Source organism: Coturnix japonica, chromosome 10 (genome assembly GCF_054131305.1).
Source record: "Coturnix japonica strain WE chromosome 10, WE-NBRP24, whole genome shotgun sequence".
Lineage (NCBI taxonomy): Eukaryota > Metazoa > Chordata > Aves > Galliformes > Phasianidae > Coturnix > Coturnix japonica.
The window spans coordinates 3,998,167-4,021,956 of record NC_140672.1 but is presented as its reverse complement, the minus strand read 5'-3'; the positions used below and the strand labels follow the sequence as shown (position 1 = coordinate 4,021,956).

The 23,790-nt window shown below is 47.4% G+C and overlaps 1 protein-coding gene across 2 annotated transcripts in view; it reads left to right on the top strand.

Moving 5' to 3' along the window:
• The window catches only part of ZMAT4 (zinc finger matrin-type 4), a 42,355-nt gene extending 18,974 nt beyond the window's left edge, over nt 1-23,381 (top strand). The window contains exons 4-7 of one of the 2 annotated variants that reach the window (XM_015883173.3): nt 2,651-2,807; nt 7,096-7,320; nt 10,393-10,489; nt 14,435-23,381. In XM_015883173.3, coding sequence (XP_015738659.1) covers nt 2,651-2,807; nt 7,096-7,320; nt 10,393-10,489; nt 14,435-14,450 — 495 coding nt within the window. In that variant the 3' untranslated portion in view covers nt 14,451-23,381. The remainder of the gene's footprint in view (nt 1-2,650; nt 2,808-7,095; nt 7,321-10,392; nt 10,490-14,434) is intronic. The other variant, XM_085510540.1, reaches the window with a different exon arrangement.
• The last annotated feature ends 409 nt before the right edge of the window (nt 23,382-23,790 follow it).

The following is a 23,790-nucleotide window of genomic DNA, read 5'->3' as shown; positions in this document are numbered from 1 at the left end:
TGTAATGAACCCCAGACCCACACACGCACCTCAGCACACTGAGGTGGTGAATAGAGAAGCAAATAGACCTTAAGTAAGTCAAAGCTGAACCACTTTCCATTTCTTTTATGAGAAGGCACAGTGAGAAGTCAGGTAATTCAGTGCTGATTGTGCCAAGGGCAGCCCTTAATGGGGCCGAATTGAGCGAGTCCTTATGAACCAGGTGGGTGATTTGCTACAGCAGACCTACATTCTGAAGTTATTAATATCATAACAACGTAGCAGGGAAAATCTGCCAATGTTTACAGCTCAGTGTTTGCAAAGTAGCCCTGTTGCTTATCAGCTTTATCCAAGACTCTGCATGCGAGGGGAACAGAAATATTTAGGACATCTCTGAGGCAGCAGAGTAACATCATTACTGCCTACAGAATGCAGCTGCATTGCCCAGCTCAGATGTCTACCAATATCAGTGAGGCTGTGACATACTGACTTTAATGAATATTAGAAATAACCCTTGCAAACCAAGTGCATTTCTGCCACTAAAAGGGAGTCATGATCCTGCTTCCACCAAGGGCTGTGCTGCTGCAGAGCTGCGTTCCATTTCTGTTGTACCCTTTGGGTTGCAAAACTGAAATACTTTGGTTTCCTTCCACAAGTCACTGTAAGAAAGAGAAGTTTCTGCAGTTGTAGATGCTCCATGGAAAAGGTTCTGAGAGTTGCAGTGTCTGCTACCTGACCTCTCAATGGCATGGAGTGTTTCTATCTGCTATTCTGGGGGGACTATGAAGATATCTTGCATTCCTGCTAGCACCTTCACAGCAGAACCTTCTTGGTGCACAGAAAATTAACTCAAATACAAGACACTTTGCAGCGCTTTGAGTGCCACGTCTTATACTGCTGTATTTCAAGGGTTTGTCTAATCTTTTCTTCTCAGTAAAAACCCAGGAAATGCAGACAGCAGATTTGTATCTGCGGATTAAAAATCCATACTTTTCTTGAGGATTGCTTAGGAAACATCCAGCAAAGCACTGCTGCTGCCTGGCCCTGTGTGAGGATTATGCCTTTTAGCAGCTGTTAACAGGCAGCTGAATAGCTGAAGCTAATTCTGTTGGACGCACGAGATTTGCTTTGAAGTTTGTAATATTACAAAGAGAAGCCCCTGCATGCTGGGCTGTCCTGCACTGCTGCAGAGCAGAGTCAGTGCTGGGAAGCAGGCAGTGATTGCCAGGGCTGTGTGTGTTGTGCTGATGGAGGTTGTTATCCCACCACCACTCCAACTTTGCAAAGGGTTGAGAGGAGACTGGAGAAAGCTACTGAAGCAGATGGTAGGAAGGAAAAACCCTTCCACACCGGCTCAGCTTCTGCAGTGTGCAGTGGCTGCTGTGGGTTTTATGTGCCTAAATGGTGCCTGCTTGCTGTGCTTTGGGCTGAGCGGGGTTAGGGATGCTGTGCACAGCCCCCAACACAAAGGCCATGGGGAGCTGCCAGGCTCGGTGCCCTGCTTGACAAGTGATGTTGTTTTACCGCTTGGCTGCACAATCCCATCAGCGAGGCATCACTCAGCGGGTGACAAAAGACACCGGGTCAGGTTCCCCCCCAGCCCATCTGGTTACAGGTAAAACAGCCGCTGACAAAGAGCCCAGGCATAATTACCCTTCAGGGCAGGGCAGGGCAGGGAGCAGTGCTGCACTGCTGCTGGGGTGGCTGCCTGAAGATGCTCCCAGCATCCCTGGTCTGGTGGTGAGATTCCACCCACACCCTGAAATGATCTCCCAGAAGCATCAGTTGGTGTAGCCATGAAGCTGAGCTCTATGTGAGGGGTCTGAGGGTTGTTTGAAGGTTTATTGCTTTTCTTTTTTTTTAACTGTAGCCTATCTGTGAAATTGGAAAAGAGAAAATCATTGCCAAAGAGCAGAACGAGAGGAGAGACCCTATTGCTACACACTGAAGTGTATCAGGTTTTCAAACGGTCTCTGTTGGAGGCTCTGCACATGTTACCACTGCTGATGATCAATAAAGGCTGGGAATTTTTTCTACTCTGCTCTTAACTTTCAAGTGATTTCTCTTTGAAGACGTAAAATATCTTGAGAGAATCCTGCTTAAAAGAGCTGTAAATTGCACACAGAACAGTACTTACCACCTCTTGAGATTTCTCCCTAAGGTTTAAGTTGATTTATAGTTAATAACAGCAACAAAAAAGCGATGAAAATCAGTCCTCCTTCTAATTGTGCTTCTTTCTTAGGGAAAGATGACCCTGAATATGGGTCTGGTTAGGCTGCATGTTCAGCTCTAGGCTTGCTGTCTGCACTCAGTGCCTCTGTCCCATTCCATGGGGCTCTGTGTCACTGCAGTGCTGCTGGTTTGGGTGCTGTGGTTGCCAAAGGGAACCCATGCTTGAGAGCATCTTTGCTGGGTGTCCAGTGCTGGGCCAACCACTGTGCCTGGGTCATCTTCTATCTCTCATCTGGGCAAATCACAGAAGGTATTTACCATCTGCCTGTGGAGCTAATGTGAAATGGGGATCGAGGCCATCGGGCTGCATGGGAGTGAGTCTGGGGAGAGGTGGGTGGCATGGGAAGCACAGTACTGACATAACCTGGGTCCCCCTCCTCCCTCCCTGTGCAGCCTGGGGATGACGCACCTCTTCCTCGTGTTTTCTGTCTCCATGCAGGGCAGCGACGGTGACTCGGTGGATAAGAACAAATGCTGCACACTATGTAACATGTCCTTTACCTCAGCGGTGGTGGCTGAATCGCATTACCAAGGGAAAATCCATGCCAAAAGGTTAAAGCTGTTGCTAGGTGAGCCGCCAGCGCTGAAGGCCACAGGTAGGTGGGGGCAGCAGGGGGGGCATCAGTGCTATGTCTGCTGGGCTCGGGCAGATGGGTGCTCATCAGTGCTGCCTTCTGCCAGATGCCCATCTCTGTGTTCCTAAATTGCAGCCTGAAAGGCAGCAGCTCCGCCAGGCAGTGGCTGAGCCTCACCCTAACTATCAGGAGTTATTTGACAGCTTAGCTAATGCACATAATAAACCTTTCCTGTTATTGCACGGAGTGGAATCCCATTTGCTTTTACCTCAGAGGGAAATGCAGTCTTTAAAAATGTTTCGGATCGATCACCTTTTGATTTTTCACCCAGATGGGCATTCACGCTTTCCTCCATGGCGGTTCCAATGATGCGAGCCTATTAACTTCCACATTTTAAAAGTCAAACATTGCAATCAGATAACCTGGCTGTGCCAGACTGTGCCTGGCCATAACAGCAGCACGCTGAGAGCAAAGCTTGTGCTGGGACTGCTGTGCTGTCCCTCAGACTGAGCTCTGTGCTTCACTGCTGCCATCGGTGGCACTTAGCATAGAGCAGGATCTAAAAGCTGCTGTGTGTTTTACATCCTGCCTAATGAGGTGTGTGGAAATCTCAGAAATGGTGACATAAGGTTGTTGTGTCTTTATTTTTATCTGTCTTTCTGTTGCAGTTGTTTTTAACTTCTCAGACTGATGATGCTGATGCAGAAAGCATCATTTGGCCTTTGTGGGGATTGGCTTCAGGGAAGCTATGGCCTTTCCCTGGGGGATGCATGGCGTGTGTTAGCAGGTGCCTTGCTGCTTCCCACTAATGAAGGCACCCTGGGAAGGCTCATTAAGGGCAGGTGTAGCAGTTCCCTGTGCTGCCCCTGGGAGCTGTGCTGTCTCTTGGGTCGGCAGGTGTGGGATGGGGTGTCCCAGGTTGCACTGAGTGAGTGTACTTACATCCAGTGTAAGCATGGATGGGTGATGGTCAGACAACAGCAAGTCCTCCTGTCCCCAGGCAGTGACTTTGGAGAGCTACAGCTTCGCATTGTGTTTCCATTTAATTTTCTAATCATCTGAATCAGCTTCACAGAGGCAATAAGTGAGCTGCACCACATGCTCTGTAAGTAATGGGCTCTTCAGCTGCAGTAATCACTGGGAAGGAATAACTCAAGGACTCATTGAGTCTTCCATACACTTGATCTGATGAAGCTGAGATGTGGGAATACTCTAATAAGCACTTCTTGCTCTGCAGCAATGTGCCCATTGGACACAATGCTTTCCCAATGGGACATGTTCTGCTCCATCCCAGGGTGCTGAGTGCACCAAAATAGGAAGCCATCTCCAGATAGCATTGTCTGGCTTATAGCTTTGCATGGACACATACACTGTTACGCAGCATGGCTGGAGAGCTCTGAATTGACCCCTTGCTTAATGGAGGGGTCTGATTGTAAAGGGAGGGGTGAATCTGTGAAATTCTTGGTGCATTTCTGGAAGGCATCTCAGCCACACGGGTGTACAGATGCCTCTGTGGTGCATGGCAGTGGAATGAATTGAAGGGACAAAATGAAGAGTAATGAATGCAGTTGGAGCTGCAGGGAAATTCAGGCTGAATTCCGGAGCTCTTTGAGGAGCAGTGTTTTCCAGTAAAGAAAATGAATTCCCATTCCATTCCCATTCCTGGAGGTAGCAGCACCCCCAGGCTCTCAGCAGACACCACAGGGGCTCAATCCCAGTCCTGATGCTGGAGGTTCCTCCTGCTGGGTCTGCAGCCCTGTTCTGCAGATGCTCAGAATGTAATGACGGCTGCAGTCTGCTGCTGAGCAAATCCCTCTTTAACATTCTGGTTTTTGTCTCATCAGTCTCATAGAAAATTAGATTTACTCTCAGCCTCTTTACGGGGCTACACCTTCCCTGTCTATTTTATCATCTCCTGATGAAACACAGAGATCTCCAATTTCTCTGCTGGTGCTTTCAGAGGAGGGAGGAGGGCCCTAACAATAAGGGCTCTTACAAGGGGAAAGCAGTGTCTGATCACTACAGGGGAACATTGGTGATGGTTTTCTGTTGCTTCTCCTGTAGGAGGTTGTAGCCCTCAGAGGTTTTATGTCACTGCTATTTCCAATGAATTTCTGCAGTCATGTCCAACACCCAGGCACCAGGATGAGTTATTGAGGGCTGTGGGGGAAAAGAGCTGCTGCCTTCATTCTTCCACATACAGAGCATGCAGTACCCTCAGCCTGGACTCAGCATCTCTCTCCTCCTTTAGTTCTTGGAGAGCAGCAGAGATGACAGTTTGGGCACCATTTATGCACAACTATGAATAAAAAGCTGTACAAGCAAAAGAAGTCAGCCATGAGTTCATCAGCGGAGTGCTAAGTGTTTCTAACTTTGCTTTTTGCTTCATGCAGCAAACTAAGGCTTCTCGCTTCCCTCCCACAGTACAGGGGAATGTAAGGCAGAGTGTTGTGAGCTGTTTAGCATTTGAAATACTTGAAATAGTCAAACTCACAGCTTTTATGTCTGTGTGTTAGGACAGAGCAACATTTTTAACGTCTTGGGAGTGTTTATTATTAATGTTCATGTTGCGGCTCGAGGAATGGTGATGTTTCCTGTTCTGTTCTTGTTATGTACCAGGGATCAGAATGATAAATCCACCTTTGCGGGGAGTCAGCTTTCATCTGTTTGTTTGCAGGAGGATTTGGAACATGCAGGGTGTTTCTGTTGGCTGTCAGGACGGGTTCAGCACACCTTAGGGCTGTAAACTGGCCCTGAGGAACATGGCTTGAGGTGAAAGGAGACCCCAGGCACTGGTTGGTGTGGGGTGCCGAGCTGGAGGCTGTGGGTGGGAGCACTGCTCAGCCCTGCAGCAGAGATGCTGCCATCAGGTCTCTTTAAGGAGCAGGAGATGTAACTCCTGCAGACACCACCAGCTCTGCAGAGTTAAGGCTCTGTGGTTCCCCTCTGGTGGCAGCTAACATACAAACAGGGGGAAAGCTGAGCAAAGGATCTATCAGATTTAACTTCAGAGCCCTGGGCTGGAAGCAGCTCTGAGAGCACATTGGTCTGAGGCTGCACTGTTACTGCTGCTGCAGTGCTCCAAAGGCAGCAATGGAGCAGGGAATCCTCTCCTGGTGCAGCACAGAATTACATGGAGGCCATGTGGGGATTGGATGGGAATCCTCTCGGGGGGTGTGAAATAAATCCAACGGCAGCGAGTGGGTGGTTGGCTGGATGGTAGAATGAAGAGAACAAACATCGCCAGCAGGAGTCAATTACGGCACTCATCTTATTAACAAACACCCCAAAGAGTTCATTTTGCCAGCGCTGTGTGCATGGCAGGGCATGATGGCTGAAGTGAGAAAATCCTCCTCCAAAGCAGAGCAGGGTGGGAGCACCACCAGCAGCACTGCAGGCAGTGAGCACCCGACACCCCGGCGGCTGTCATCAGGACAATAGGAGCTCATAAAGCCCTGGAAATAGATAAGGTTGTAAGTAACATTAGATGGAAGATACGATTTCTTTCAGGAAAGTTAATAGACGCGCGTTCCAGGCAGGTCAGCAGAAGATTTACAGCAATGTGAACTCTCTGGAGCCACGCAGGCAGTGAATGCTGTGCTCACAGCCTTGAAGTTGCCCCTTCTCAGCACAAAGTGACCGTGGTGTGTTGTGTAGAATCGGTACTAAGAAAAAACATAGTACCAAATAGAAGGAATTATTGAATGAGGTGAGATAATTCATCACCAGCTGTGCATTTTTGCATCCTGGTGCATGATATTGTCCTGTTTTTCCAAGGCTTTGTGTCTTTGGCATGATATTGTCCTGTTTTTCCAAGGCTTTGTGTCTTTGGCATGATATTGTCCTGTTTTTCCAAGGCTTTGCCAGGAAACCAATGGCAAGCAAGGCCATTGGAAACCAATGACTCCACGGTGTGAGGATCCATCACCTTTCTTTCTGTTGGAGTTATTCAGGTCACGTTTGTGACCTCAGATGGCCTCATATGAATCTGAAGGGAAATGGGACCAAATTAAGGTCTTGTCTGCTATGCTTGTCAACCCATAATGCAACATCTGAGTGAGCAGAATGACTACTGAGCAGTTTTTTTTCACCTGTGACACTAAAATTGTGACAATTCTTTCCAAGGCCAAATACATTGAAAAGTAATAATCCTGTGATGGTTATAAATCTGTCTCTCTATCCTGATGGCATTGCTGTTTCCAACCCAAGCCGTTCTATGAAATAACTACTGCTCATTGCTCACCGTGCCCAACACCAGCTCTTCCTTGGGGTTTGGCAGCCACTGATGCCAACACATTTCCTCCTGCAGAGACCCTGGGCTCCTTGAAGCAGCCCCGTGCAGATCGACCCCCAGCAGCATCCCCACCGCAACCACGCAGGGATTCAGACCGCTACTGCCAGCTGTGTGCCGCGTGGTTCAACAACCCCGTCATGGCCCAGCAGCACTACGATGGCAAGAAGCACAAGAAGAACGCGGCCAGGGCTGAGCTGCTGGAGCAGCTGGGGAAGACACTGGACCTGGGTGAGCTGCGAGGTGAGAGCGTGGGGCTGCATGGGGCTCATGTGGGATTGTTGGGTTCACCTGGATGGGATGCGCTGCTTTGAGACATGTGAGGTTGTGGCCTCATCCCCAAAGCTGCTTTTTGTTACAGAGATGTAATTACGGGAGGAGAGGGAAGGGGCCTCCGGAGAGAGTGTTCTCTGTAGTCTCCAATTACAATCCAGCATTTTTGACTGAAATGGGCTGAGCACAATGTGCAGGTTTGATTTGCAGCACCACATGGGAGAAACCTGCCTTACCTGCCTTGGCTTAACATTCGAAAGCAAGTTTTTTCCCTTGCAGAGTGCAATAATTTTCCTTTAAGTGCCAATGGCCGCGCAGTGTGTTGTGCATTTCACCATCTCAGACCCTCTGGTGCTGCCCGGGGTGACTCAAATCCGTAAATGATTCATGGGGCTGAGTCACTGCATGGAAATAGGCGGGACGTGGAAGGGCCAAGCTTGGGAGTGGTGGGGGATGTCATTATCTGTAAACAAACCCACAGTGATGCAAACAAATGGTTGGGCTCCTGCTTAGCAGAGCTTCAGTCCAAGGACAGTGCCTTGCCCAGGACAGGATCTGTGCTTCCAAGCAGGTGGCTCTGTATGGCAGATGGGGCCGTGTGCTGCTCCCAGAGCAGTATTCAGGGATGCTCCATTGCAGCTGGAGGCTGTGCTGGAGGTTTGGGCACTGCTGCAGGTGTCCTGCAGTGCAGGGTCGGGTCATGGCCGCATTCTGTCTGCTCCCCCTGCTTGTTTTGCAGCCTCGGTGTTGGCTAGAATGCAAACTCATTTCCTCTCCGTGTATCCCCAGCTTTCCCATCACAACTGAAATATTAATTCTATTTTGTCTGCTGTGGGAAATGAACATTTGATGCGTTATGTAAGCCCAGGATGAGCAGTGTCAGTCGAAACACAACATTTCAGCAGCCTTTGATGTTTTGATAATGGCTGTGATAAAATATTTATTGATAAATATGAGTGTGTATTTGAGAAATAAGAATAGAGATGTATTTTTGGACAACTGATATTTATAGGAAACAAAAGCATCGGTTCTTCTTGCCGAGTGCTCATCTTGCAGTTCTGAAGTCTTGTTCTGAAATGAGAAAGGGGAAGGGGGGGAAGGAGAAAGGAGCCTCAGCCATAGCACAGCTTCTCCCATCTGAATGAGGTGTAGATGTCCATGAGTGCTCCATCCCAGGGCTGTGGGGTGAGCAGGAGAGATGACAGTGTGGGGGTGCACCTCAGCAGTGGGGCGGAATCAGTGACTGCACGGGATGCCATCACCCACAGCCTTTGCATTCTCTGTGCATGGACCAATTGCCAGAGGTGCGGATGCAAAATCAGGCAAGGATTTCAGTTTTCCCTCCTGGCTCATAATTTCCTCATATGCCTTATAAATACTTTTTATTCTGTGCTGTCAATTTTGCTTGGTAAAATGTGATTTAGCAAGTACTCTCCTGGAATGTGTTTTAATGCGTTTTATGCGGAATGACATTAATGACTTCACTTCTAAATATTTTATCGAATGGATATGAGTGCATTCAATTTTACATGAACGCGTGTCATGATTCAGGGTAGGGAATGCTGATGTGTCATGAGGACACCAAGGTAAACGTGCATGTGGATAAGGGCAGAGTTTCCTAACAGCATTCTCTGGTTGGAATCAGTGCAGGAATAACGCTGTGGAAAACTAACAGGATGGTGACAAGGTACATTTAAATTGCTCTTAAAAAGTACTGCAGGCTGTGGTAGGAATCCCACACCTCTGTGTTTTCATGTTGAGCCCTTCAATTAAGCTTGAAATTCTCTGTTCTACTCTTCATGGAAGTGAATCAGTGCGAAGCAGAAACCTGACACTGGAATTTAAAATTCCCTTCTTTCTTTTTTTTTTTTTGCTAAGAGAACAAGACAGAATTATTTGAGCGTCAATGGTTTACTGTAATGCTGATGTGTGTTTAATGCAGCAATGCTAATACCGCCCCTGATGCCCGGGGAATTCTTGGGATGTTAAATACAAAAGAGAGGAGGAGAGCAGAAATGGGTCTCTTACATGCAGACTATTAAGGGAGACAACAGAATCGGGGATTGGGAATGCTTAGGTCTGCATTTATGTGCTTAATTTATGTGAAGCTTCGCCCTACATAGCGGCAGTCAGAAGCTCTGATTGCCATCTCTCTGTTTCAAGGATGTCCAGGAGGGAAACGGGGGTTTAATGCACATTCAACCACGCTGTATCTTTGCAGTACAAACATGTTAGGTGAGGCATAGGAGTGCCTGTTTCTGTAATTCCTCTTTGCAACCGCTGTACTCTTTTTTCCCAAGGTGAAAGAACAACGAAGTTAAATTGCATGCTCTGCAAAGAGGGGAGCCTTGTCCTTTCCCACGAGTTGTACCGACCCTCTGTGCCTTGTAGCCAGGTTTGCTCCGTTTATAGGAACCAGCAATTGCTTTTGTTCTGCCCTTCATTCTGGCAAGGCATGCAGGGCTGTGTGCAGAGCTGCTCTTATGCTGCTCCCTCCTCTGCCATGGAAGGGACCTCAGCTGAACAGATCAATTGGAAGAAAGCTCCCAGGTGGTGCAGCCTCTGAATGTGACAGGAATGGCCCCGATCTGTGCACCAGAAAGCAGGGAAATAGGTGGGACCTCAGTGCTCATTATTCTGAGCAGAACGATGCTTTGTGAGAGCCATGGGATGGCAGTGGGGGCCTCTGAGCCCTGTGTGGTTCTGTGCCTCCTTTAGGCTTCAGCAGTGCTTGGATACCCCAGACTGGAAAAGTACATAGAGAGGTTACTGTAAGGAGAAAAGTCTATGAAGTTGGGAAGGAGAGGAGATCTGAGAGTTTTCTGATGAATTAGAAGCTTGTGAGGGGCAAATGTTACTCTTTCCTTCCTCTGGTTGTGCAGCTGTTGGCACCCTCTGTCAGCTGCACTGACTCTGAGCAGTGTGGCACAGGCAGAGGGCATTTCCTGCAGCACAGAGATGCTTTTTCTCCCTGCACAGCCCTCAGCCTGTACCAACAAGCTCAGCGGATACACAACTAACAAACCTGGCTTCTCTTTGCAGGCCTGAAACGCAGCTACACGTGCAACATCTGCAACGTCACACTGAACTCCATAGAGCAGTACCACGCGCACCTGAAGGGCTCCAAGCACCAGACCAAGTGGGTACCACTGCGCTCTGGGGCCCTCTGCCCATATTTGCCTACTGGGGTGATGAGGCATTACAGGAAGCAATGGGGCTCTGTGTGTGTGTTGGGGTGCTGGGAACACCTATTGTGCTGGGAACACCTTTGATGTACTAAGCCCCAGCAGAGGGACTGGGGATGGACAGGACCAGGCATTTCCAAGTGATAATGTGCAGTGATTTAAAGCAAATGTCCTGCCCAAGTTCCTGAGTTTAGGAGGGAAGCTGCTCTGTCAATTAGTGCAAATTATTAAAATGAAGTGATAAAAGAGGCACGGTACCGAGGAGTAGATTAATGAACTAATCTCTCTTAATACACTCACATGTGAGCTTTGGGAACTGTTTCAGGCTGGAGGACCAAGGGCAGCCCAGATTAGAGGAGGACATAAAGATGTCATTTGTTACTGAAGTACCTGAGGCAGCTTTAAGGGCTGTCTAAGTGATGATCCAGCAGTAAGCACCAATGTCTCCTTTTGCTTAAGCCACCAAAAGACAGGTGCAGCCCTCCCCTTGCTGATGTTAGACCTTCAGAGATTCCCTTTGCTATTCACTTTAGCTCTGTCCTATTTATCCGCAGACTTATATCTTTATTAGAGGTGATGATGTGTGGTGCAGCTCAACCTCCTGCTCCATGCCATGGTTGGGAGGGATATGGGAGACAGCTGTGGGGTGCCCGTGGTGGCTGTGCAGGGGATGGGGAGCCCCAGGGAGCCCCCACTCCATCTCCCTGCTCTTTGGTGTGTGCAATGCAGCTCTGCCCCTCTGGGCTACACACAGGGACAGTGCTGACCGATCAGTGTCAGTGCCATTGCTGGAGAGCAGAGCTGACAGCTCGTCCTGTTGGAAACCCGAGGTGGGAGCAGCTGCAATGTGCTGCTGGGGCACGGAGCTGTAATTTATCCTTCCTCTGCCAGGCTTTCAGTGTTTGTGTTATTATCGCTGTCATTGCTGCTGTTGTTATTGCAAAGGAAAAAGGAGTTGGTTTCAAATCAAAGCAGCCTCACGAACATGAAATAAGTGACGTGCAGAAAAGATGCACTCCTTGTGTTCAGCGTGGAGCGAGTGACTGCCTGCCATTCCCTGCTTGGTGCCCACACCTCCTGCTTTGTGTCCCAATCACCTGCAGTTAGCAAAGTCCCATCTCCAGCCCTTACATGATTCCTGCAGAAAGAGGATTCCTTTCTCCTCTGTTGCTTTTCCAAAACTTCTTTCCAACTGACAGAAACTTCAAAGGCACTTTGCTTCATTCTTTTCCCTTGTCTGAATTTGGAGCCTAACAGTGCGTTTGCTGCAGAGCATTGGGTTGTTGTCTTCAGCTGCAAGCAAAAGTTGGGGCAGAAAGAGCACAGGAGTGGCTCCAAGGCTGCAGGACTTGCACCATTCTTCCAAGGATCTCTTCCTTTCACAAATTAATATTCTTATCTATCGTTCCAAATTTAGTTTCTTATCACTCCCTGCTAATGATTTAAGTCTGGTCCCCAGAGATTTTCATGAGCATTCAGTACAAAGAGAAACAAAGTAATGGATTTGTAAGAAAGCGCGTTACAAATGTAATAATGGAATGCCAATTAGAGACATTGGTCTGTCCAATTTCTATGGGAAATTGCTCTGATTATTCCATTTCCTCTGTCCATTGTTCATCCTTATCCAATCATCTTTGAGCCTATGGATCCCAGCACTGCACAACTGTAGGGAAGTGCAGAAGAATGGGAGACAATGGCTCAGCAGCTTGGGTTTGTGCAATACAAAAGCTCTTCCCACCCTATAATTAGTGCGTAACCAGATTTTGCTCTCTTTGTTTGAAGGCATTTCTGTAGCTTCATTGTCCTCTATATGGGCAAAGAGTGCTTTGTGTGGTGGGGGCCCTTCCCTTCAGTGCCTGGTCCAACATCTTGCCCGCTGGTTTGTGCTGTTCTCATTACTGTGGGTTAGCATCAAGGCTGTCCTCTTCCTCGTAACCCACATTGAAGCTAATGCATTGCAGTTGCCAAGGCAACAAAACATTTCATGTAGCTGTCATACTTAATATCATAAAAAAGGAGTTGTAAAGGAAGAGGTTTAGCTTGGGACAGGCAGGGTGGTGATTGCAGGCTGCAAGCTGGGGGCACCCATAACGTAATGGGGAGATGAGTTCTCTGAAAAGCTGCTTTGGCAGAGAATAACATTTATGAGAACTGAGATGATGAGTAGATACTTATAGCTCCAGAGCTCTCCAGAGGGCACCATGCATCCAGGCCGTTGCTGGAGCTGCTTTAAATAACCCAGCTCACAGCAGCTCTCAGGCAGTGCACTGTGGGATGTGGGGCTCAGCCCTTTGTTTGCATCTCCGCACGATGCTGGAGGAAAAGTAGCTGGAAGTGCCTTGGCTGATGTTGTGGTTGTTGAATAAAAATGTAGGAGGAGGCAGATGGTATCAAACTTGTCCTTATCCTTCTGGTCAATGGATTTACAGGGCAAGGTAATGAATACAGTGAGTGACCTCTCCAGCCAGATAGAGAATGTTTCTTCCAAGGTCCCCATCCTGCCAACATCACAGAATCATCATAGAATCATCTGCCCTGTGCTGCTGGTAGCTGCAGTCCGATGTGTGGGCACGCTGTGCAGGCACTGGAGCTGGACTCTGGAACATCTGCAGCAGGGAGGAGCTCCAAACCTTTAATTAGGGATTTATGAACTGTGCAGTGGTGATTGAATCATTGTTTGACTTAATTTCCTGAAATAGATGTGGGTTTTTTTTAATCTGCCCTTCCTCCTTCCCCAAACCCAGCAGTGCTGAGCTCAGCTGTCCACGGCCAGCCCTCCATTTCAATGGGGATTGATGGCAACCAAAAGATGGGGTTGTGAGGAGCTGCAGAACGAGGTTGTGTCATATCTGTGCTGGCCTTGGAATGGGCTGAAAGTGACAGAATTCCTCATTCTTAGTGGTTTGATGTAAACTGTCCCCTCCCAGCCCTTCTTGTGGGGTCGCATCCTGCATAGCCCAGATGACAAATGGGCAGCTCAGGAGCAACAACAGCAAGCTTCGTGCTTTTTTTAATCCTGATTCAGAACACAGCTGTCTAATTGGAATGGGGCATTTATTAACATAAGCTGCTTGGCTGTTCAGCCATTGCAGCTAATCAAAATATTGTAAATATCATGCCTGGACAAATGTCACTCTTCACCGTGATTGCATTTCCATATCTTTCTCAATCTATTTCAGAAAGCATAAACAAATATTTGCTGCCTGTTGTGGCTGATGGCAACTTCTATTGGCAGCAGAAATGTTTTCTGTGTGTTTTCTGTGATGGAATGGCGGCCACTGCTTGAAATATAAAGAAGCCTTTGGAGTGATAATAACTCCAGAAGATGAATAGTTCTAAAAGGTAGATGGAACTGAAAGGCATTCTAATTTGTCATTATTTCAGTGGTTCCAGAGATCAGCTGAATAATTACACTGCCTATGAAGAGCAGCAAGTAATACTTTCTCTCATTACAGGATTAAATTGTCTCCCTTCCCTTTAAAGTAAGGGGAAATGAAGGTATCTCTGGTATCTGCTGTTTTGATCATAATTTGAAAGCCCTGGAATGGTGCAACTTGGTTTTGTGGTGCCGGGTATGCAGATTAATTATTATAATGCAAAGCATAAACAATCCAATTTCAGTCTGATATCACCCAACCAGGAACTCCTCATTGGCCCAAAGCTGTCTCCTGTTGTGAGTTTGCAGGTGGTGCTGATCTCATCCATTAAAACTGAGGATCTAAGCAAAGCGCCGTTTTTCCTTCCACAAAACCCATCTCTTATGCTTAAAGTTTCCAATATGTTTTTACAAACGGAGCCATCCTCATTGCTCCCATTAATAAGTCAGCCAAGGGAAACCCAGCAGGGCCCTCTATCTGAACCAGGGCTGAGTGTGACCCTGCTCCATTTCTCTGTTGCAGCCTGAAGAATCAGTAGCAGCTCATGGGATGGAGCGAGGAAAAGCACTGAGGCCTCACCTGCAGGGAGGAAGGCTGCTGTCCTGGACACTGACCCCATGCAGTGGATGACTGACACATAATTAACCCTTGCTTTGGACAGATAGATGGATATTATTATTTTATTTTATTTTTTAATTTTGTGGTGAGTTACAATATTTCAATGGATTTTTTTACCCTATCAAGATAATATTTATTCAGCACAGAGTTTAGAGAATGATAACTACTACCCTGTAAATACGACACTTAATCATCACTCATCGCCACAGACAGAGGAGAGAAACTATTTGACTTTTTCCTATTTATTCTTAGATTTCTTCAGAGTATAAAACTATTCTATTCCATTATTCACACTAGTGATGTAATCAGTCTTCAACCAGAAATAAACATACTTCCTTCACCTTCTCCAGCATGGTTTTGTGCCGACACGTTGACAGCCAAAAGTGAATCGCAGGGATTGAATAACGGATGAATGTTTTCCTTTCCTCTTTGTCTTCAGAGAAACAAATTAGGATCCTTTTCCTGCCATTAGGACTGCTGATGGGTGGATGGGAACTGTCTGCTCTGCTGACTTCGGATGCACACCGATGCCCAGCACTCCTTGCTCTGCTGCAGGGTGGTGGGTGCCAGGCAGGGAGGCTGCCACATAGTTTGCTTGCAGGACATGGATATGGGAGCCCTATGGGAACACTTCCCAGTGCTGGCTGCTCCGAAGAGCCCCCTGGTCCAGTCTAAGGGCTGCACAGCCAGAGCCCCATGGTGGGGAGCGGATCCTTGCTAACAGGGAGGAAAAAGCATCAAAGGATTGGAAGGAAAACTGCGACAACCTTGGATGTCCAGGAAGAGTGTTGTGTGGAATCCCAGCTGGGTCCTCATCTGCAGCTCATCTGCAAGGTGTGAATTCCTCACTGGTGTTGGGGTGAGTTGAGATGTGAGTATCAACCCAGTGGAAACGAGAGGGTTTACAATGGTGTTAGGCTTTCTGCTGCAGTAAGCAGAGAGAGACCAGATTTCTTGCCTCGCCTGCTGCAATGCGAAGAACTGAGATAACCAAGATCAAATTTCAAGTATGTCCTACAAGCAATGCAGAGCAACCCTTGCTGTGCCCCGTGTTCTACCAGCTCGTTTAGTGCACTTTGCATGCAGCGAACCTGTCTTGAGAATGTTGATAGAGATTAAGCACCACCTCTTCCAGAGCAATCTGGTTGGTTTATATATCTGTAGCAGCACAATCCTTCTGAGACTGCCCATTTTCCTGCTTCTGCATCTCCGAAATAACAGGTTCTGACATCTCCTCTTTGAACACGCTCAACCAGAGGCTGTCTGCTGTCTTTGGAAGGGAGTGGTGATGCCTACAGCTCCATCAGTTCATTTACCAGAAATGCAGCATCTCAAAGTGAGTGGTGCCCCGTTGCTGTTGGCTCTGCATCGGGAAACTGAATTTTACCCACAGGGCCTGCAGGCTTGTGACTTCTCTGCCAAGTGAACAAACTGTCCATAGGTGGTTGATCTGCGTCCTCCATCCGCTTCTCTGCACACTGATAAATCAAAGGGAAGGAAGAATGTGCAGTGCTTTCAGTTGGGCACATCACCTGGAAACCTTAAGCTGTGGTGCAAATGTCATTTGATGTGTTCATAGCATCACTGCTGTCACTGAATGTCTGTGGTGTGGTTGTTGGTAAGTCAGCAAGCTCAGTAGCAGAGGCTGCTGTGAGCAATGCCCACTCGTGGAGGAACAGAAAACAGTGTCACTGCTGCTGGCAGCTCTGCCCTTTGTGCCTCTCCTACCCTGGGATATTTGCTGTAGGGCTGTGCTGCTGCACCCAATGGGCACTGCAAAACTGCTCAGCTCTCCTCCCTGCTGGCAACGTTGTGCCACTGGTTTTAATTGCTATCTATCTTACCTGGGACTCTGAAATCCCGCACTACCTCGCTACCTGTTAGATGAAAACAAACCCTTTTTTGTTGGTGAAAGTGATTATTTTACCTTGAGAGAAGGCAATTAAAAGCCTGAGCTCACCAGATGTATTTCTAAAGGACTCTCTGCAAATCTTTGGGATAGAAGAGAAATAATTCTCCTAAATCAGGAGGCAGATCAATAACACACGTTGCTCTGCAGAGGGCCATGTTTATTTTGCCTGCCAGCAATGTAACTCAATAGACCCCCACCAGTCGAAGGAGAAATGAGACCTCTGTGGTTTTGCATTGTGAGTTTCCTGTGTCTGTGTTTTTTATTTTGCTCGTTTGTTTTTGTCATATGAAATCTATTGGCAAATAATGGGCAATGATCAGCACTTTATTTTCATTTGGCATTTAATCAAAGGGAACATGTTACATCTGTACAATAGCTGGGCTAATTGCTCAACCAAACAGGACAAACCATTGTTCATCCTCACGGCTGATGGAATAAATATGAATATCATCGTGTTCGATCGTAGAGATTACAAAGAAAATGGGGCAAAGACCCCAACTCCCCTTTTTTAGCTGCAGCAGGTGGGGGGCACAGAAACAAAACTGAGATGGTGGAGGGAAATGACTGCATTGCTGAGGAGGACAGGAGTGCATCCTTGCAGAGTGACCTTTGGTGCTGTCACCTCTTCTGCCTTCAGCTGTGCAGAGGGAAAGGTTGGAAATGCTGCAGAATGGAATTGTTTACTTTCCAGGGTCATTAGAAGTTCTAAAGAAGCTCTATGTGATTAATCTGTGCTCTTGCATCAATGCCTTTCATGTGTGCAGGAGAATGGGCTGTTTGCAGATGAGTAAGCATCTCCTTGGCTTCCATAGCTGTGGGGCTCTTTCATTTATTGTGGTCTGGGTGATAATGTAATGCTGTGTTTCTGAAAGTAAACTGCCTCTTTACAGCAGGAACGTGTACAGAAATAGGGCACACCATTCAGGTGGATGGGGAACTTTCTGAGCTCCCTCCCCTCAGAAGGAGCCTTTTCCCCAATGCCCTCTGCTTCCTTCCACCTTGTGCTCAGGTTGCTGCAGAGGTGATGCTGCCATTAGAAAGGAGAATTTTCTAACTTGTGTGCTCAGGTAATCACAATGAGTTAATTGCAGCAAATTAATTACAGCACATACACAATGGGCAGGTGAACAGAAGGCTCTGCTCCTGCTGCAGTGTGCTGGGGCTGTGCAGCCAGGACGGCCCTCCCCAGCTGTGCTGCCTGCCTGCATGGAAGCGACAGCCGTGGGCTTTGGTCCCTAAATCCTTCTAATCTCTTGCTTTTCTGAAGTTCGTTAGGCCTTCAAAGCAAGACATAAAAAGACAAATCTCCCGGTGGGAAGTCAGCGATCCCTGCAGAACTGCCTCCAGACCGCACGCTTTGCTCTGATGTTGAGATGGGGACAGCATCCCAAGCTTAAAGGCTGTGCGGATACATCTGGGATATACACTGCAATAGAAGCAGTGAAACCTTTGCATCCCTCAAGGTTGGTTTAAATTAAAAGGTGAAAACTTCTGCTTATAATTTCTTCATTAAAACTACACAGGCTGCATTTTTCATGCAGCACAGCCATAAATTACAGGACGTGACTTCACTCTGCTCAAACATTTTCACAGCTCAAAATTCCAGATAAAGGAGTCTGTAAAGGTTATAACCATTGGTTTGGCTGTGTCACACACACACGGTCCTGCAGAGCAGCATTAACAGAGCACTGCTGGTGGCTGGAGGTGTGATTCTAACACCAGAGCTGTGATCCTGTAGATGAGTTCTGCTCAAGTTTTGTAGCACACACCAAAACTGTTCCTCAGGCTGTGATGTGGAGCTGCCTGCTAATGTCTCATAAGGCCACTGGCTGCCTTCCTGTGCTGTTCTATGCTCAGACACATTACAGCACAAATAATACATGTTTTCTTAACCGGCTTCCCATGTTAAGGCAATAAAGCACTATGGCAACAGTCTGTACAGTGACTCTGCCCTGAGGCACAACACTTCTTAGGAAGAAATTAATCATGGGAGAAGAATGCTTCCCGTGTGTAAATGGTGTTTTCTTTGTTAAGTTCCTCTTGCATCAGCCTCATTAGCAAACCATGACCTTTAGATCCACCTTCCTTACTCTTGGAGTTCAGTGCGTGAAATCCCTCCTCCAGGCTGTGCCAGGTGCTCACCTTGGTTCTCTGGGTATTTCTCTCCCACCATTAGAGCAGATTGGAACCTCCACATTTGCTGCAGTGAGAGGCAGAACCCAATTTAGTTGTTAAATATTCATAACCTAAAGGAAGAAAGAGCAAATAGGCATTAAAATCCCAATGTGTTCCACACTTATATTACTTCACTGAGCTTATTGCAAGACTTCAGGACACATCTTTTAGCTTATTTCCAGTACCAGAATGGAGATGATGGAGGTATTCCCATTGTCCCAGTGATGTTTCTCTTTGCCTCGTGTGTTCTTCCAGGCAGCTGCAGGGCTCTTCAAACAGAGCCATGTCCATTTGCAGGTCCCTGCCTGGAGGTGTTGCTGAGTTGATGCACTGCTGATGCCAACAGCTCACCAGCACTGAGCGGGGTGTGCCATACCAGGGCTGGAAGGTATCAGCAGTGGTCCCTCTGTGGTCTGCAGCTCCCTAATTGAGCCTCATGGTGTGCTCGTACATCTCTGACAGTAGCCTATGTCTAATATGTTTTTAATCAGCGTGTGCATTTCAATTTGCATATTAATAGCAAGGAGATATTATTGTACGGTGCTGTTGATGAGGCGGCTGTCATGCTCAGCCATCAAGCTGAGCAGAGAAAGAAACCACATCTATTGTATAAGAGGTGCAATTGCACATGTTTTACCATCTACCATTCTCTATTTATCTCTGCCTTTCATTTTCCTTAATAGCTCAGATGGGTGCGTGCTTCCCCCTTCCCTCCTCCCCCCTGTGAACAAGCATAGTTTAAAAGGATCTTTTTGGCTGTTATGACAGCTCCAAGCCAGCCTAAATATCACATTTCTACTGGACATTTTTGACTTGCAAAGTGGCAAAAGCTTCATTTCTTTCTGCTTTCCCTACCCCCTTTCTCAGCTCTTCCCCTGCTGTGTCACATAGCACTGACGCTGCCAGGGCTCTGGAGTATGGGAGGTGAGTTTTCTGCACGTTTGTTTTGCTCTTCACCTTCCTTCCCACTTGGCTCAGCAGGAAAATGGCCCGAGGGCAAAAAGCCAAGAGTTAAAGGAGAGAAACTCAAAAGAGAAATGAAGGAAACTGGAATCAGAGGGGGAAAAAAAAGTGCATCCCCAGCAGCCTGACTGTTCTAATCGCTGTTGGAGCTCCCTGGCAGGTGGAGGAAAAGTCAATGTTTTGGCCAGCATGGGCTGGGTGCCGAGGAGCCTGCTGTGTGCAGCTGGGACTGAGCAGCAGCATTCAGCCCGGCCCGCTTTTAGTATCACTACATTTCCAGCATTGCTCTCCTAATCCGGGATCAAAGCACGCAGTCAGCAGACGGCATTTGGAGGGAGAACAGAGCTCTGTTTTCCATCCTTTCCCCTCTGCCAACAAAGCTGTTCTTGCTGAGGAGCTCCCAGCACAGGGTATGGGATCCCACTGGCTTCTAGGAGCAGATCTCTGCTGTCCTGCAAGGAGAACTCAGGAAGAGCCCCGTGGGCATCCCCTGTGCTGTGCAGAATGGCAGCATCAGGCACACAACTGCAGAGCACAGCAGGCACCGCTCGTAGTGCTTTGGAGATACTGAGTGATAACATTTCGATAGAGGAACCTTCCCACCAGATGGGAGGTGGTGCAGAATTAGGGAGTTTTCAATCACAGCGGCTCCATGAGAAAAGCAATGCAGCTGCTGCTCTGAAATGAGTCTGAATCCTGCAGGCATCCACTGCTGTGCGGGACAAAGTGCTGCGAGGTGGGAGAAATCCCTGTCAGCATTCACTGCAGAGAAGGTGGATGGAGTAATGAGAGCAAGCAGAGGCGTGGGATGGATGTTTCATTCCAGAGCTCCAATCCATTTGTATAATCATAGTTGTTATCGCAGGAAATGTAAATAACTGATTGAGTTCAAATGTAGTGTTTGACAACGCTTATTCTTTGTGAGTACACACTGAATTCTTGGGGAATTACTTTATTTGATCAGACAGACCCGCAATGTGTTCAACAGCCCTTTAGGCATTTAGGTAGGACCATACTCTGTGATTTTTCTTGCTCTCCAAAGCATAAAGCCTCTTACAAGTTCATGTTTTAATCAATTGCTTGAATCAAAGTATGTGGCAGTTTGGCAGCTTGCCCTTTGCTGCACTGCTATAGCTGCAATAATAGCAATAATGGTATCATGAAAATACAAAAAGGCTGCTTTGCACCTTGTCAGCCCACAGCAATGAATAACCAGGATGACCTTAATTTGCTTTCTATCGGATGTGTTGGCCCTCAACCTTCAGCAGCATCCAAGATGGACATTGGAGCCACAGTCCATCTCCCCACGCTAAGCAGCCTCTCTAATTAGCGTGTGTGCATCCCAGCAGCTGCTGCTCTGATCAGGGTCATGCGAGGGCTTCACCCTGTGCAGATTTTGCTCTGTTAAGGATGGATGCTGCACTCTGCAGCCAGGACAGAGCAGGACAGACCCCAATGTGGTGATCCCAGGGCTCTTTGCAGGGGGCTGTGGTGGCCAAATTGAAGTGAGATCAGCACTGTGGGGATGGAGGGGGGTTCCAAAGGCCTGGAGAGAGCTGCATTCAGAAATAGATCAGAGCAGCACTTCCATCCAAAAGGGAAAAAATAGTAAAAAGTGGCTTCAAAATAGCGCTGTCTGTGATATCCCACTTGGGCACCCTTTTAATGAGGCTGGTGCTGGTCTTAACAGGAGAATGGCCTCAATTCCAGTACAGCCTTGTGCTATTGATACAATGCTTCTCTTAATGAGGGCGTTATTATCTTTGTTTGGAAATGTAGAATGCAGCAGATGCACGGTGTTAAATAATGGAACAAGAGACTCAGCGGGAGCCAGGAACATGGATGGTGCCCTACTGGGGACGAGGGGGCCCTCGGATGGACACTGTGAGGATGTGCTCTGTGTTCATCCCTACAGAGCAAAGCATGGAGATGTTTGTGCTGCTCGGTTCTTTGAATCCTCTGCTGAGAGAGGGTTCCTGCTTCAGTGCCATGGAGCTCTCTTCCCTCATTCTGCCTTCGGGGCCAATCTATGCCTTCAATCACTTCTGTAGGTGCACCTTTGGCAAGGTCTGGCCCAAGCCCTGCTGAGTCTCTGTACCACCACTGCCACAGCTGCCTCCCCCCGCCCTGCTATGAGTCACTTCCAAAGACACTTTTAGTTCATTAATGCAGAGATGCATTAAAATGAATCTCAGTAAAATGGCAGTGCTGATAAAAGCAGCCCCCATCCTCCACCCACTCTGTGCCCCAGTTGCTCAGGTTCGTTTCTGTCTTTGAATCAGACAGAAGGAAGCTCCAGTTTTCTGCAAAATCATGTCTGGGTCCCAAAGGGAGCCTGGAGCAGACACACAGTCGTCGTGCTCCTGCAGGGACACTGTGGGGTGCAACTGGAAGCAATGGATTGCTTTGAGGGCAGTGGCTTTGTGGGGTGTGTTGGCATGTGGTGTGCAGTCCTACACAGCCCCAATGAGTGTGTTTGTGCTGGAGATGCTCTGAATTTAGGATGCATTATATGGAACAAGACCATGCGGTAACTGAATGACAAAAGGTTTTTTAGCACTGATGCGTTGGAGATGGTGATGATGGGATGTTATTCCAAAAGGAAAAGTCAAATGGAAACGGAGGATAAATAAGCAAGGACTAAAGCAAAGCAACTTGTAGGGGCAACCAAAAGCATCACTGGGATAAATCCTTATAGTACAGAACTGATGAGCCACATGATGATATGCTCTTTCCTAGTGAATTTACTCAGGGGCAGCGAGGCACAGCTGATAAGCAGGGCAGTATAAATCAGCAAGGAGTCCAGTACAGCCCAGCTGCACTGATGTGACCAGAAAGCTCCATCAAACTATTATATCATTTGCACAAGACAAGCTGTCAAACCTTTCTTTATCACTAGAAACCAACGTTGTGGTAAAACTCATCATTATTTTGAATGTTGTCCTCAGCATCACATCGGTGGCCACTTAACAGTAAGTGCCTACAAGCCCTGAAAGCAAGAAGGCAAAATTGGCAGGAGCACAGCTGAGAAGTGCTGAGCATTACTATGGGGCCTCGGGCATAGGGAGTGTGGGCTGTGGGGCTGTCAGGATGTGGGGTTCTGCCTGCAGGCTTTGCAATAATGGGAACAGACACTGTGTGAGCTCCTGCTGACGTTCACCTTCATCATCAGCTCTGTGTAAATCAGTGTTAGTTGTGGCGGTGGTGATCTAAGAGTATAGGCAAATTAAGGTTTATAGTAAAAACAAAATGTATAGCAAAATGCACAGCGTTTAATTAGAGCATCCGATATAGTTAGGACATGGACAAGCTTTAGGGCAAAGAGGCCCCAAAGGACTTCTCTGGGTCTGAAACAGAAACAAAAAGCTCCAAGCAAGATCCAGGCTGGGAAGAATAAATTCAGCTTCAGTTTAACATAATTATGGCAACAAATTAGAAAGTTAGGAGGAAAATCTACCAGTAAGCACCTGTGAAATCAGCTGTTATAAACCTTGTGTATCGTTTCAAATCTGGGATATTTGAATCCTGTTACAGCCATCCCCTGATTCCCCAGTACTTTAAATGCACTTATTGTTTTGCAAGGGACAAACAAAGTGGAACTGTCACTTGGCAGATGTGGGTTGCACACACTGTGATCTGCCTGTGTGGGTTGTGCACAGCGTGTTGTTTGTATGGGGCAGTGCCCAACCTGGTTACTTCTGTTCCGAGAACAGCATCTCTGCGTACGTCCCATTTCTGAAGCAAGCACAATCACAGATGTATTTCATAAAGGAATGTTAAAAATAAATCATTTGAAATCCAGACTGGATGGTTGGATTTTCTCTTCTGGGGGAAGATGGATTTCCTTAAGGGATGGAGTGCTGTGGGATTACAGAGCAGCAATGCTCAGGACTTGTGGGATGACCTTTGATGCCTCACGTAATGCAGAACTGCTTCACTCTGCTGTCCTACAGCCTCAGTCTTACCCTTGCTTACCTTGCAATTCATCCATTGCTATGTCTGTAGCTCCTGCAAAGCCACTGCTTGGCCTTGCCCTGATGAAGCATCATTGCACCTATGAGTGCAGGTCCCTGCTGCACTGGGCTCATTAACAGCAACACCTTGCAGCTGCTGCTTGGGGTGTTAGTATGGATCTCTGCAGGGGAGGTCTGGTAAGTAGTTGCTTTTCTTATTGTTCTAATATCTATGAGCACCTCATGCTCCAGCTGTT